We start from the raw sequence: 14,292 nt of genomic DNA on the forward strand, positions 1-14,292 counted from the left end.
AGTCACTAGGGCAACGGGCCTGCCTGCTCTGCTCGGAGAAGATGGGGGAGGAGCAGGCAGAGAACCGAGAGGAGAAAAATGTAAGGAAATCAAAATATAGCAGTGGTAGCTGTACATATAACTCATCCAAAGGGCGTTGAGTTCTTAAACACGGTACAAAGCTTACATAATATTGTGCCCCGTCACCTTATTAGTTCAGTAACTTACTTAGGGGTCGCGTTAAAGCATACTTCATTTTATGCAGGAAAAACATAATACACGTAATAAATCTCATGCTGCGTTTCGTAAACGCATATCTAAAATGCTTCTTATTGTAATTTCTGCTTGGCATCATACTAACTTTGTGCTTCAGTTGCACAATTCACGAACAGGCATTCTATCAGCAGACGGCGCTCTGGCTGATGTGTAGGTTTTTCTCAGTTACTTTTCTCCGTGTGTAGCCACTAGCCAGCCTACTTTTCTCCGGTAAAATTCCAGATGAACTTTAAGCAAAACATTAGGGAATGTAGCTGGCTACATTCTTTCCATGATAAATAGAAATATGATGGCCATGCACTGTTTTTGCAAAAAAAAAACTAATAGCGTTCCACTTCTTTTCATGAAAATGAAGATATTTGGTGTTGCATTAATGTATTTTCTGTGACGGAAAACTATAGTTGTACGCAGGAACGGCCCTCCCATTAGGCAAGATTAGGCCGTCGCCTATGGCAGCACTTAAATGAGGCGGCATTTTGACAATTGGCTGCCGCACTCCTGTGCCCCTGATCGGCTACTACACCGCCGCGGGACCCAAGCCACCAGATCATTGCGTTGCTGCAGTTCCCGCTCCCACCCCATTCCCGCTTCTCTTGAAGTTCACTCCCACTATTCTTGGTAGCTATGGTGATGTGTGTGTTTTTATGGGTTTATCCAATTGAGAAATATTAATAAAAATTAATGATTGTGTGTGACGAAGACGATTAGTGATTTAAGGCAATAGCCTAACCTAGCATGTTAACGTTAGCTAGCTACTACTTGTGGATATCATTTTAGCTAAAAGTAATCTAGAGATTTCAAACAATTTGCTACCATGTCTAAGAGACAAAAACTATCAGGAAGTGAATATTTTTTTTAAACAATGAGAAAAGAGGCACAATCTATAAACCAAAGAAATTCGCTGGTGAAATGTATCAGTGTGCAGCAATGTCCATCAGCCGGTGTGGAGAATGACAAGCCTACGAGGACAGGCCATTCATACGACGAGCCCCCGTTCGCTGATTCTAGCAGTGAAGAGGGCAAACCGGAGGAGTCCGAGCCATGCACTTCCACTGATAATGACAGCTCTCTGTCTGGACAAGAACAGTTGGGTCGCACCAGGCCTAGCCACACCTCCAAACAATTCCGGCGAAGACCCTACTATCTTGGACCCAGACTCAAGATTTGTCGCTCCCCCTCCCCGATGACAGTGGTGGTGCTGTTGCTAAATCCGACTCCCAGACAAAAAACATAAAAAGATCCCAGTGAGTGGCCAAAATATATGAATGGATCTTTACAGGATATGTTAGTGCAGGCTGGGCCACATCGGGATAAGGAGGGGAATTTCCCAAGAGATGTTTTCGGTGGCCCACTACAATAGGAGGATGGCGAACGGGGAGAGACCCTCTATCACTCTGTTGAAGAAAAAAAAACACTTTCAATATAAAACACGACCCCTGTCAATATACAGCCGGACTCACCTGCTCCCACTTTCTCCCGTTGTGCTATTTACTAACAAACACGTGACTGGATAAACTGTTAGGGGGAACAAATTATAAAAGCGAAAATGTCAACGATTTGACTGAGTTACAGTTCATATAAGAAAATCAGTCAATTTAAATAAATTCATTAGCCCCTAATCTATGGATTTTACGACTGGGCAGGGGCGCAGCCAGCCCCAACCAATCAGAATGGGTTTTTCACCACAAAAGTGCATTATTACAGATATAAATACTCCTCAGTTTCATCAGCTGTCCGGGGGTAGCTGGTCTCAGACGATCCCACAGGTGAAGAAGCTGGATGTGGAGGTCCTGGGCTGGCGTGGTTACATCTGGTCTGCGGTTGTGAGGCCGGTTGGACGTACTGCCAAATTCTCTAAAACGATGTTGGAGGCGGCTAGAGAAATGAACATTACATTCTATGGCAACAGCTCTGGTGGACATTACTGTAGTCAGCATGCCAATTGCACGCTCCCTCAAAACTTGAGAGTTCTGTGGCATTGTGTTGGGTGACAAAACTGCACATTTTAGAGTGGCCTTTTATTGTCCTCAGGACAAGGTGCACCTGTGAATTATCGTGGTGTTTAATCAGCTTCTTGATATGCCACACCTGTCAGGTGGATGGATTATCTTGGCAAAGGAGAAATGCTCACTAACAGGATAGGGAAAAAAATGTGTGCCCATGTAACAGTATAACTTTAAACCGTCCCCTCGCCCCGACACGGGCGCGAACCAGGGACCCTCTGCACACATCAACAACAGTCACCCACGAAGCGTCGTTACCCATCGCTCCACAAAAGCCGCGGCTCTTGCAGAGCAAGGTGCAACACTACTTCTAGGTTTCAGAGCAAGTGACGTAACTGATTGAAACGCTAGTAGCGCGTACCCGCTAACTAGCTAGCCATTTCACATCCGTTACTCACCCCCCTTTCAACCTCCTCCTTTTCCGCAGCAACCAGTGATCCGGGTCAACAGCATCAATGTAACAGTATAACTTTAAACCGTCCCCTCGCCCCGACACGGGCGCGAACCAGGGACCCTCTGCACACATCAACAACGGTCGCCCACGAAGCATTGTTACCCATCGCTCCACAAAGACCACGGCTCTTGCAGAGCAAGGTGCAACACTACTTCTAGGTTTCAGAGCAAGTGACGTAACTGATTGAAACGCTAGTAGCGCGTACCCGCTAACTAGCTAGCCATTTCACATCCGTTACACCCAAAATTTGAGAGAAATAAGCTTCTTGTGCGTACAGAACATTTCTGGCATCTTTTATTTCAGCTCATGAAACATGGGACCAATACGTTACATGTTGCGTTTATATTTGAATAACCATCCTGTGGCTATTTCCAAATAACCCGGTATACGTTATGCCGTCTTAGCCAAATACAGTGCCTTGCAAAATAATTAATCCCCCTTGGCGTTTTTCCTATTTTGTTGCATTACAACCTGTAATTTAAATGGATTTTTATGGATTTCATGTAATGGACATACACAAAATAGTCCAAATTGGGGAAGTGAAATTTAAAAAATAACCTGTTTCAAAATATTCTAAAAAATTAAAAAGTGTTGCGTGCATATGTATTCACCCCCTTTACTATGAAGCCCCTAAATAAGATCTGGTGCAACTAATTACCTTCAGAAGTCACATAATTAGTTAAATAAAGTCCACCTGTGTGCAATCTAAGTGTCACATGATCTGTCACATGATTTCAGTATATATACACCTGTTCTGAAAGGTGTCTGCAACATCACTAAGCAAGGGCCCCCACCAAGCAAGCGGCACCATGAAGACCAAGGAGCTCTCCAAACAGGTCAGGGACAAAGTTGTGGAGAAGTACAGCTCAGGGTTGGGTTATAAAAAAATATCAGAAACTTTGAACATCCCACATAGCACCGTTAAATCCATTATTAAAAAATGCAAAGAATATGGCACCACAACAAATCTGCCAAGAGAGGGCCGCCCACCAAAACCCACAGACTAGGCAAGGACGGGATTAATCAGAGGCAACAAAGAGACCAAAGATAACCCTGGAGCTGCAAAGCTCCACAGCGGAGATTGGGGTATCTGTCCATAGAACCACTTTAAGCCATACACTCCACAGAGCTGGGCTTTACAGAAGAGTGGCCAGAAAAAAGCCATTGCTTAAAGAAAAAAATAAGCAAACACGTTTTGTGTTCACCAAAAGTCATGTGGGAGACTCCCCAAACATATGGAAGAAGGTACCTCTGCTTAGATGAGACTAAAATTGAGCTTTTTGGCCATCAAGGAAAACGCTATGTTGGCGCAAACCCAACACCTCCCATCACCCCGAGAACACCATCCCCACCATCCCCAAAATAAGCAAACACGTTTTGTGTTCACCAAAAGGCATGTGGGAGACTCCCCAAACATATGGAAGAAGGTACTCTGCTTAGATGAGACTAAAATTGAGCTTTTTGGCCATCAAGGAAAACGCTATGTTGGCGCAAACCCAACACCTCCCATCACCCCGAGAACACCATCCCCATCCCCACATGGTGGTGGCAGCATCATGCTGTGGGGATGTTTTTCATCGGTAGGGACTGGGAAACTGGTCAGAATTGAAGAAATGATGGATGGCGCTAAATACAGGGAAATTCTTGAGAGAAACCTGTTTCAGTCTTCCAGAGATTTGAGACTGGGACGGAGATTCACCTTCCAGCAGGAAAATGACCCTAAACATACTGCTAAAGCAACACTTGAGTGGTTTAAGGGGAAACATTTAAATGTCTTGGAATAGCCAATGCAAAGCCCAGACCTCAATCCAATTGAAAATCTGTGGTATGACTTAAAACCCATCCAACTTGAAGGAGCTGGAGCAGTTTTGCCTTGAAGAATGGGCAAAAATCCCAGTGGCTAGATGTGCCAAGCTTATAGAGACATACCCCAAGAGACTTGCAGCTGTAAATGCTGCAAAAGGTGGCTCTACAAAGTATTGACTTTGGGGGGGTGAATAGTTACGTACGCTCAAGTTTTCATTTTTTTCTTCTTATTTCTTGCATCTACAAAGTGGTAGGCATGTTGTGTATCTCAAAAATGGTACAAACCCCCAACAAATCTATTTTAATTCCAGGTTGTAAGGCAACAAAATATGAAAAATGCCAAGGGGGGTGAATACTTTCGCAAGCCACTGTACATACCTTGATAATATGCTAACAGGAATCTCTGTATTGCATTTAGATACAACTTGGTTTGACCTGACATGCATCACCCAACAAAGATGCATGGTTTGACCTTTTTATTTAATTTTATTTATTTCAACTCTATTTAACCAGGTAGGCTAGTTGAGAACAAGTTCTCATTTACAACTGCGACCTGGCCAAGATAAAGCAAAGCAGTGCGACACAAACAACACACAGTTACACATGGAATAAACAAACATACAGTAAATAATACAATAGAAAAAGTCTATATACAGTGTGTGCAAATGAGGTAGGATAAGGGAGGTAAGGCAATAAATAGGCCATAGTGGCGAAATAATTACAATATAGCAATTAAACACTGGAGTGATAGATGTGTAGAAGATGAGTGTGCAAGTAGAGATACTGGGGTGCAAAGGAGCAAAATATATAACAGTATGGGGATGAGGTTGTTGGATGGGCTATTTACAGATGGGCTATGTACAGGTGCAGTGATCTGCTCTGACAGCTGGTGCTTAAAGTTAGTGAGGGAGATATGAGTCTCCAGCTTCAGGGATTTTTGCAGTTCGTTCCAGTCATTGGCAGCAGAGAACTGGAAGGAAAGGCGTAATTGGCTTTGGGGGTGACCAGTGAAATATAGCTGCTGGAGCGCGTGCTACGGATGGGTGCTGCTATGGTGACCAGTGAGCTGAGATAAGGCGGGGCTTTACCTAGCAAAGACTTATAGATGACCTGGAGCCAGTGGGTTTGGCGACGAGTATGAAGCGAGGGCCAACCAACGAGAGCATACAGGTCGCAGTGGTGGCACCGTTTTGTGCCATCCAATTTGCTGAGTAGAGTGTTGGAGGCTATTTTGTAAATGACATCGCCGAAGTCAAGGATCAGTAGGATAGTCCGTTTTACGAGGGTATGTTTGGCAGCATGAGTGAAGGATGCTTTGTTGCGAAATAGGAAGCCGATTCTAGAATTAATTTTGGATTGGAGATGCTTAATGTGAGTCTGGAAGGAGAGTTTACAGTCTAACCAGACACCTAGGTATTTGTAGTTGTCCACATATTCAGAACCGTCCAGAGTAGTGATGCTGGACGGGTGGGCAGATGGGGGCAGCGATCGGTTGAAGAGCATGCATTTAGTTTTACTTACATTTAAGAACAGTTGGAGGCCACAGAAGGAGAGTTGTATGGCATTGAAGCTTGTCTGGAGATTAGTTAACACAGTCCAAAGAAGGGCCAGAAGTATACAGAATGGTGTTGTCTGCGTAGAGGTGGAACAGTGAATCACCAGCAGCAAGAGCGAAATCATTGATGTATATAGAGAAAAGAGTCGGCCCGAGAATTGAACCCTGTGGCACCCCCGTAGAGACTGCCAGAGGTCCGGACAACAGGCCCTCCGATTTGACACACTGAACTCTATCTGAGAAGTAGTTGGTGAACCAGGCGAGGCAGTCATTTGAGAGACCAAGGCTGTTGAGTCTGCCGATAAGAATGTGGTGATTGACAGAGTCAAAAGCCTTGGCCAGGTCAATGAATACAGCTGCACAGTATTGTCTCTTATCGATGGCGGTTATGATATCGTTTAGGACCTTGAGCGTGGCTGAGGTGCACCCATGACCAGCTCGGAAACCAGATTGCATAGCGGAGAAGGTACGGTGGGATTCGAAATGGTCGGTGATCTGTTTGTTAACTTGACTTTCGAAGACCTTAGACAGGCAGGGTAGGATAGATATATCACCCAACAAAGATACATGGTTTGAGCTGACATGCATCACCCAACAAAGATACATGGTTTGACCTGACATGCATCACTCAACAAAGTCAGCTAATGCATAATGCATCAAACCTGTCACACCTCAGACCCCCAAAAACATAATCCATTATATATCGCTGTGATCCATCCATCTGGAGCAGTGTGTGTGTCTGTGTGTGTGTGAGAGAGAGAGAGAGAGATATTGTGAGTGTGATGGTGTGTGTGTGCGCGTGTGCATGTGTACGTCAGAGGCTTGGTCTGTCTCTCGAAGGGTAAACAGTAGTGACATCCTGCCGGCCAGGCAGAAGAGCTATGCTGTTATCAGACAGAGACATGGTTCAAAATTAAATTGTGTTTGCCAGTAATGGGAGCAGCCCCGTCGCCCGTCTGTCCAAACAGGCCTTACTAGACAGGATTAGGCCCTTACCCCCCCAGGACCCTGTGTGTGTGTGTGTGTGAGTACATCCTCTTCCTGAAAGCACCAGGTAGAGAAATGGTAAATGTGCTTCTTCCATTATCTCCAGAGCAGCAGAGGATGGAGTTCTCCTGTACTATATCATGGAGCTCTGATAAGATCTGAAAGACTGGATGGAGTCGCCAGTGCTGGGCATTTATGTCTTTGTGTGTGTATTATGTCAGTGAAGGCTCCTTAGAGGAGGAAGGGAAGGACAATCCTCCTCAGTGAATTTCATAAAAATAGTGAAACAAAAAAAGTCAATTTATAGACACTATGCTAAATATATTCACATCAACAAATACTTGATTAAAACACACCGTTTTGCAATGAAGGTCTACAGTAGCCTCAACAGCACTCTGTAGGGTAGCACCATGGTGTAGCCGGAGATGCTGGACATGCTGTCCACCCAATCAAAGCACAAGCTACAGTTAGCTAGCACTGCAGTACATAACATGTGGTGAGTAGTTGACTCAAAGAGAGGGAAAGAAACAAGGAGAGAGCTATATATTTCATATTTTTTTCACTTAGCTAGCAAATGCAGCTGTCTAGTTTAGCCTGTTTACCTGGCTCAAACAGGGATGGATGCTATGTTACCTAGCTGGCTATGGCTATCCAATACTGGAACTCTGGTAAGCTTTTGGTTTTATTAATTTATTGCCCCCGGGGCCCATGGGTGTAACTGCTAAACTGCTTGCTAACTGTACACTGTACTGCATGATTGTAGCTGGGTTACTAATGTATTAGTTCTAGTAGCTATGTTGACTTGATGTTAGCTAATATGGTGACAATGATGTAAGCTGTGTGTAGCGGTTATGATATGAAGGTTTGGCTTGGACTTTTTTTTTTGGCCTGGTCACAGACAGCTGATGTGTTGTGCGTTTAAGTCCACAAGTGAATGGAAAAGGTGAGAGCGTGTAGATGCGAGAAGGAATTATCCAACGATCAAAGGGATCATGCTGTTTGTATGTGGCTGCTATGAAAGTGAACAGTGTTTGCGTGTGATCAAGGGTGTATTTATTCTACCGATTCTGTTGAAACACTTTTCTTTAACGGAAGCAAACGGAACGGGGGATAAGCAAACGGAACGGGGGGTAAACATACCTGAAGTTGTCCAATAGAAAGCTTCGTTTGCAACAGTCGACTAATGATTACACCCTCGATTAGCTAGATGCAGGCAAGATTGTGCATGGAGCTATTGAATGTGTCAATGTCTGTCACCTTGATTACTCAAATTTCTCTCGACCTGTGCACCTACGTTGTAAACTTTCATTCATAGGCTAGATTGTAGCAACCTCGTGATGGGTATAGGGAACACGTGACTCATGTAGTAGCCTAAACCTATTGATCTTACATTAAGCTGGGTGAATGGAATTTGAATGACAGTCATCCAATATGCTGTAATGGAAATGATGAGCCATGCTCATAAACAAAATCATAATAATTGTCCTGCCTCATCTTAAAATGGCACAGACTGCCACTGGTGGGTGGGTGTTTGTGTGTGTGTGTGCACAGCTGCTTGCATGTGTGTCTCTACTTTGTTCTGTGTGTCTGTGTGCATCTATGGCCCTAAATCGAAATGTATATTGTGTCTATGGTGTGCATGCATCCCACTGTGTGGTCGGAATCGGTACCTACTTTGTTGCGTGAGGTGATGATCTGTTTGATGACGATGCGGTCTGCGAGGACCAGGACTTTGGTGACGGAGGAGAGGAGCATGCGGGCGGCCTTCACCATGCCTGTCCTGTTACTGAACACTGTCTTGCGTCCGTCCACAAGGGGGGCCACCGGCATCCCAACATCTGTCAGCTTGGCTATGGCATCCCCTAGGACAAAATGAGGTAGAGAATGATGGTGGGGGTGATGATGATGATCAAATCTATAGGAATTTTCAGCATACAAACACCATACAACATTTTCAGAGGTACCATGTAAATTATCACTGTATCTCCATTTTCTAATACTTGGTCAAACCGCTTCACAGTGGTAATTGTGTTTTCAAACAAACCTGCCGGAGAGCTCTTCATTTAGTGTTTCATGCAAACCCCATTATCCAAAAATGTTTTCAAAAAAGTGACATCCAGAATTCAGCTTTGGTTTGTTTGAGATGTTTAGCTAGCTAAAGCCCCTTTGGTTCCCTTCCCATGGTTGGTGCCCCCTCTCCTGTCAGTCAACAGCAGCACCACAAATCCCAGTAGGAACATCTCATCCTGGACAGGGAGGCTGGCACACGGGGATTATATTCACCCCGGTGGCACTGCAACAATGTGATGCCAGTCAATGCCAGGGCCCAATTTACAGGCCCTCTGAGAGGCATGACCAGGCCATTCCAATCTAAGTGGCTGGTACACTGGAGGGTCGTAGTTCGTTCACGAAAGTCCAAAACAACCCTAGGTGGGCGAAGGAAAAATTAACACACATATTTAAGCACCATAACAGTCTCAGGCAGTACAGAGAGAGAGGGAGGAGGGCGAAGAGAGAGAGACGTGAATTATGTTGGATACATGGTTGGCCTCCTTATTTGGGTTGGCTTGCATTCTAAAAGGAAGTGTACTGATTGCATCCGACAGCCCCTTGTTGATGCCAGAATGCCCCAAACCAGCTGAAACATTCAGCCTGGCTCACAAAGAATGCTGCTGAACCCCAGAATAGGCTCCGGAATAAGCATGGAGCATGGTGATGCTATGCCAGAATCCCCCTCCATCTATTTTATTTTATTGGTCACATACACATGGTTAGCAGATGTTAATGCGAGTGTAGCAAAATGCTTGTGCTTCTAGTTCCTACAGTGCAGTAATATCTAACAAGTAATCTAACAATTCCCAACAACTACTTAATACACACAAATCTAAATGACAAATGAGAATATGTACACATAAATATATGGATGAGCGATGGCCGAGCGGCATAGGCAAGGTGCAATAGATGGTATAAAATACACTATATACATATGAGTAATGTAAGATACGTAAACATTATTTAAAGTGGCTTTGTTTAAAGTGACTAGTGATCCATTTATTAAAGTGTCCAGTGATTGGGTCTTAATGTAGGCAGCAGCCTCTGAGTTAGTGATGGCTGTTTAGCAGTCTGATGGCCTTGAGATAGAAGCTGTTTTTCAGTCTCTCGGTCCCAGCTTTGATGCACCTGTACTGACCTCGCCTTCTGGATGGTAGCAGTGTGAACAGGCAGTGGCTCGGGTGGTTGTTGTCCTTGATTATCTTTTTGGCCTTCCTGTGACATCGGGTGCTGTAGGTGTCATGGAGGGCAGATAGTTTGCCCCCGGTGATGCGTTGTGCAGACCTCACTACCTTCTGGAGAGCCTTGCGGTTGTGGGCGCTCCAGTTGCCTTACCAAGCTGTGATACAGCCCGACAGGATGCTCTCGATTGTGCATCTGTAAAAGTCTGTGTGTTTTAGGTGACAAGCCAAATTTCCTCAGCCTCCTGAGCTTGAAGAGGCGCTGTTGCGCCTTCTTCACCACACTGTGTGTGGGTGGACTATTTAAATTTGTCTGTGATGTGTACGCCGAGGAACTTGCCACCTTCTCCACTGCTGTCCCTTCGATGTGGATAGGGGGGGGGCTCCCTCTGCTGTTTCCTGAAATCCACAATCATCTCCTTTGTTTTGTTGGCGTGAGAGGTTGTTTTCCTGACACCACACTCCGAGTGCCCTCACCTCCTCCCTGTAGGCTGTCTCGTCGTTGTGGGTAATCAAGCCCACTACTGTTGTGTCGTCTGCAAACTTGATGATTGAGTTGGAGGCGTGCATGGCCACGCAGTCGTGGGTGAATAGGGAGTACAGGAGGGGGCTGAGCATGAACCCTTGTGGTGCCCCAGTGTTGAGGGTCAGCGAAGTGGAGATGTTGTTTCCTACCTTCACCACCTGGGGCGGCCCGTCAAAGTCCATGACCCAATTGCACAGGGCAGGGTTGAGATCCAGGGCCTCTAGCTTGATGATGAGCTTGGAGGGTCCTATGGTGTTGAATGCTGAGCTGTAGTCAATGAACAGCATTCTTACATAGGTATTCCTCTTGTCCAGATGGGATAGGGCAGTATGCAGTGTGATGGCGATTGTTAGCGGGCCACGACGGTGGCACTGTATTATCCTCAAAGCAGACAAAGAAGGTGTTTAGTTTGTCTGGAAGCCTGACGGTGTATGTGACGTGACTGGTTTTGTAGTCCGTGATTTCCTATAGACCCTGCCACCTACGTCTTGTATCTGAGCCTTTGAATTATGACTCCACTTTGTCCCTGTACCGGCATTTCGCTTCTTTGATGGCCTTGCGGAGGGAATAACTACACTGTTTATGTTCAGCCATACTCCCAGACCTCTTTCCATGGCTAAATGCGGTGGTTCACGCTTTCAGTTTTGTGCGAATGCCGCCATCCATCCACGGTTTCTCGTTAGGGCAGGTTTTAATAGTCTCAGTGGGTACAACATCTCCAATACACCTCCTAATAAACTCACTCACCGAGTCAGAGTATAGATCAATGTTGTTCTCTGAGGCTGGCCGGAACATATCCCAGTCCGCGTGATCATAACAATCTTGAAGAGTGGATTCCGCTTGGTCAGACCAGTGTTGAATGGTTCTAGTCACTGGTACATCCTGTTTGAGTTTCTGCCTATAAGACGGTAGGAGCAAGATGGCATCGTGGTCGGATTTGCCAAAGGAAGGGCTTTGTATGCATAAGTGTTCCCCTACAGTGTTGCTTCACAACAGTGTTGTATTCTTGTTCTAGGCCTGACTGCTGACGGTGTGTTAGTTCCCCTGTTTATTCACCATGTCTCTTTATCACTAAGCTCTCTTTCATTGGGAATTGTTTTCTGCTGCTTGGTATTTGAAAGGGGTGAACACTTGACTTCATTAAAACCTGTGGAGTCTTGTAAAAAGTCCTTACCATAAAGATAGTCTTATAACAGGGTGATTGTGATGCTATGTTGTCTACAGCCTGCAGGTTGCACTGACTTGGACAGTTAGAGACACAGGGCCGGGGCCCCTTTAAACACTGACTATCCAAAACTCTTAATACAGTATTTGCCTCCTAAAACCTCAGCTAGCGACATTAATTTGTTTGGGCTGGTCCAGCAGAACAGACTGAAACCAACAACTCCGCCTCAGTGGCCCCTATCTACGATGTCGCCCCATGATGGAGATCACCAAATTAAAGTAATGTAATCACCTTTCTTATTTATTTAATTATGCTGCCTGCGTGCCTGTCTGTCTGTCTGCCTCCATTGCTGCCTGCCACTCTCCCTTCCTGCCCGTCTCCCTGCCTGCGCTGGAGGAGGCCCGCTTAGTCTCTCCCTCCCTCTGGCTACACGTTAAGAGGCCATAAATCCGTTCCTGCAGATTTAAAGACAACTTCATTCCGTTCCAAAACGACAGAGGGAAAAGTACACGTTCTCTCTTTTTCAGATTCTCAATAGAGTATAGAAGGTAAGAAAATGGCAGATAGGAGTAGAAGGAATAAATTGGCCAGTGGACCACTGTGGCTGATGATTCCCACCAGCTCTCTTTTGTCTAGGTTATCCCTTTTCAAATCAGCACACTGGGGATTAAAGACATTGTTACACATGCCGCTTCTCCCAAACAAACCTATTATCCCTTGTGTTGGGGGTCTAAATACTTACCCTGTGAAATTTTGTTTTGGACTTATCAACAGGATAAGACTGCGATTGGGCTTCAGACCTTAGGCTTCGTCCCCATATTTATCTTGCTATTTTTCGCTGGATAAGAGTTGCAAAGCCGGCTCAAAAATACATTACACTGTTCGGTTGAAAGGGAGTTGATAGCCGTGGTGTAGATATCCCCCTCCCACGAAAAGTGTTGAAAGAGAGGGAAACGGCTCTCTCTCCCTCTCCAAGGGCTTTATTGGCATGGGAACATTTGTTAACATTGCCAAAGCAAGTGAAGTAGATAATAAACAAAAGTCAAATAAACAATAAAAACAAACAGTAAGCATTACACTCACAAAAGTATATATATTGTGTATAAATTGTGTATAGTATATATATATGTATGTATGTATGTATGTATGTATGTATATACACTGCTCAAAAAAATAAAGGGAACACTAAAATAACACATCCTAGATCTGAATGAATGAAATATTCTTATTAAATACTTTTTTCTTTACATAGTTGAATGTGCTGACAACAAAATCACACAGAAATGATCAATGGAAATCAAATGTATCTACCCATGGAGGTCTGGATTTGGAGTCACACTCAAAATTAAAGTGGAAAACCACACTACAGGCTGATCCAACTTTGATGTAATGTCCTTAAAACAAGTCAAAATGAGGCTCAGTAGTGTGTGTGGCCTCCACGTGCCTGTATTGACCTCCCTACAACGCCTGGGCATGCTCCTGATGAGGTGGCGGATGGTCTCCTGAGGGATCTCCTCCCAGACCTGGACTAAAGCATCCGCCAACTCCTGGACAGTCTGTGGTGCAATGTGGCGTTGGTGGATGGAGCGAGACATGATGTCCCAGATGTGCTCAATTGGATTCAGGTCTGGGGAACGGGCGGGCCAGTCCATAGCATCAATGCCTTCCTCTTGCAGGAACTGCTGACACACTCCAGCCACATGAGGTCGAGCATTGTCTTGCATTAGGAGGAACCCAGGGCCAACCACACCAGCATATGGTCTCACAAGGGGTCTGAGGATCTCATCTCGGTACCTAATGGCAGTCAGGCTACCTCTGGCGAGCACATGGAGGGCTGTGCGGCCCCCCAAAGAAATGCCACCCCACACCATGACTGACCCACCGCCAAACCGGTCATGCTGGAGGATGTTGCAGGCAGCAGAACGTTCTCCACGGCGTCTCCAGATTCTGTCACATGTGCTCAGTGTGAACCTGCTTTCATCTGTGAAGAGCACAGGGCGCCAATGGCGAATTTGCCAATCTTGGTGTTCTCTGGCAAATGCCAAACGTCCTGCACGGTGTTGGGCTGTAAGCACAACCCCCACCTGTGGACGTCGGGCCCTCATACCACCCTCATGGAGTCTGTTTCTGACCGTTTGAGCAGACACATGCACATTTGTGGCCTGCTGGAGGTCATTTTGCAGGGCTCTGGCAGTGCTCCTCCTTGCACAAAGGCGGAGGTAGCGGTCCTGCTGCTGGGTTGTTGCCCTCCTACGGCCTCCTCCACGTATCCTGATGTACTGGCCTGTCTCCTGGTAGCGCCTCCATG

The 14,292-nt window shown here is 45.5% G+C and overlaps 1 protein-coding gene across 1 annotated transcript in view; it reads right to left on the reverse strand.

Annotated features, from left to right (window-relative positions):
* The window catches only part of LOC120022673 (alpha-catulin-like), a 120,226-nt gene that overhangs the window by 42,308 nt on the left and 63,626 nt on the right, over positions 1-14,292 (reverse strand). Inside the window, exon 3 of the mRNA XM_038966658.1 lies at positions 8,735-8,922. Within this exon, the coding sequence (XP_038822586.1) occupies positions 8,735-8,922 (188 nt within the window). The remainder of the gene's footprint in view (positions 1-8,734; positions 8,923-14,292) is intronic.

Source organism: Salvelinus namaycush, chromosome 27, assembly GCF_016432855.1.
Source record: "Salvelinus namaycush isolate Seneca chromosome 27, SaNama_1.0, whole genome shotgun sequence".
NCBI lineage: Eukaryota > Metazoa > Chordata > Actinopteri > Salmoniformes > Salmonidae > Salvelinus > Salvelinus namaycush.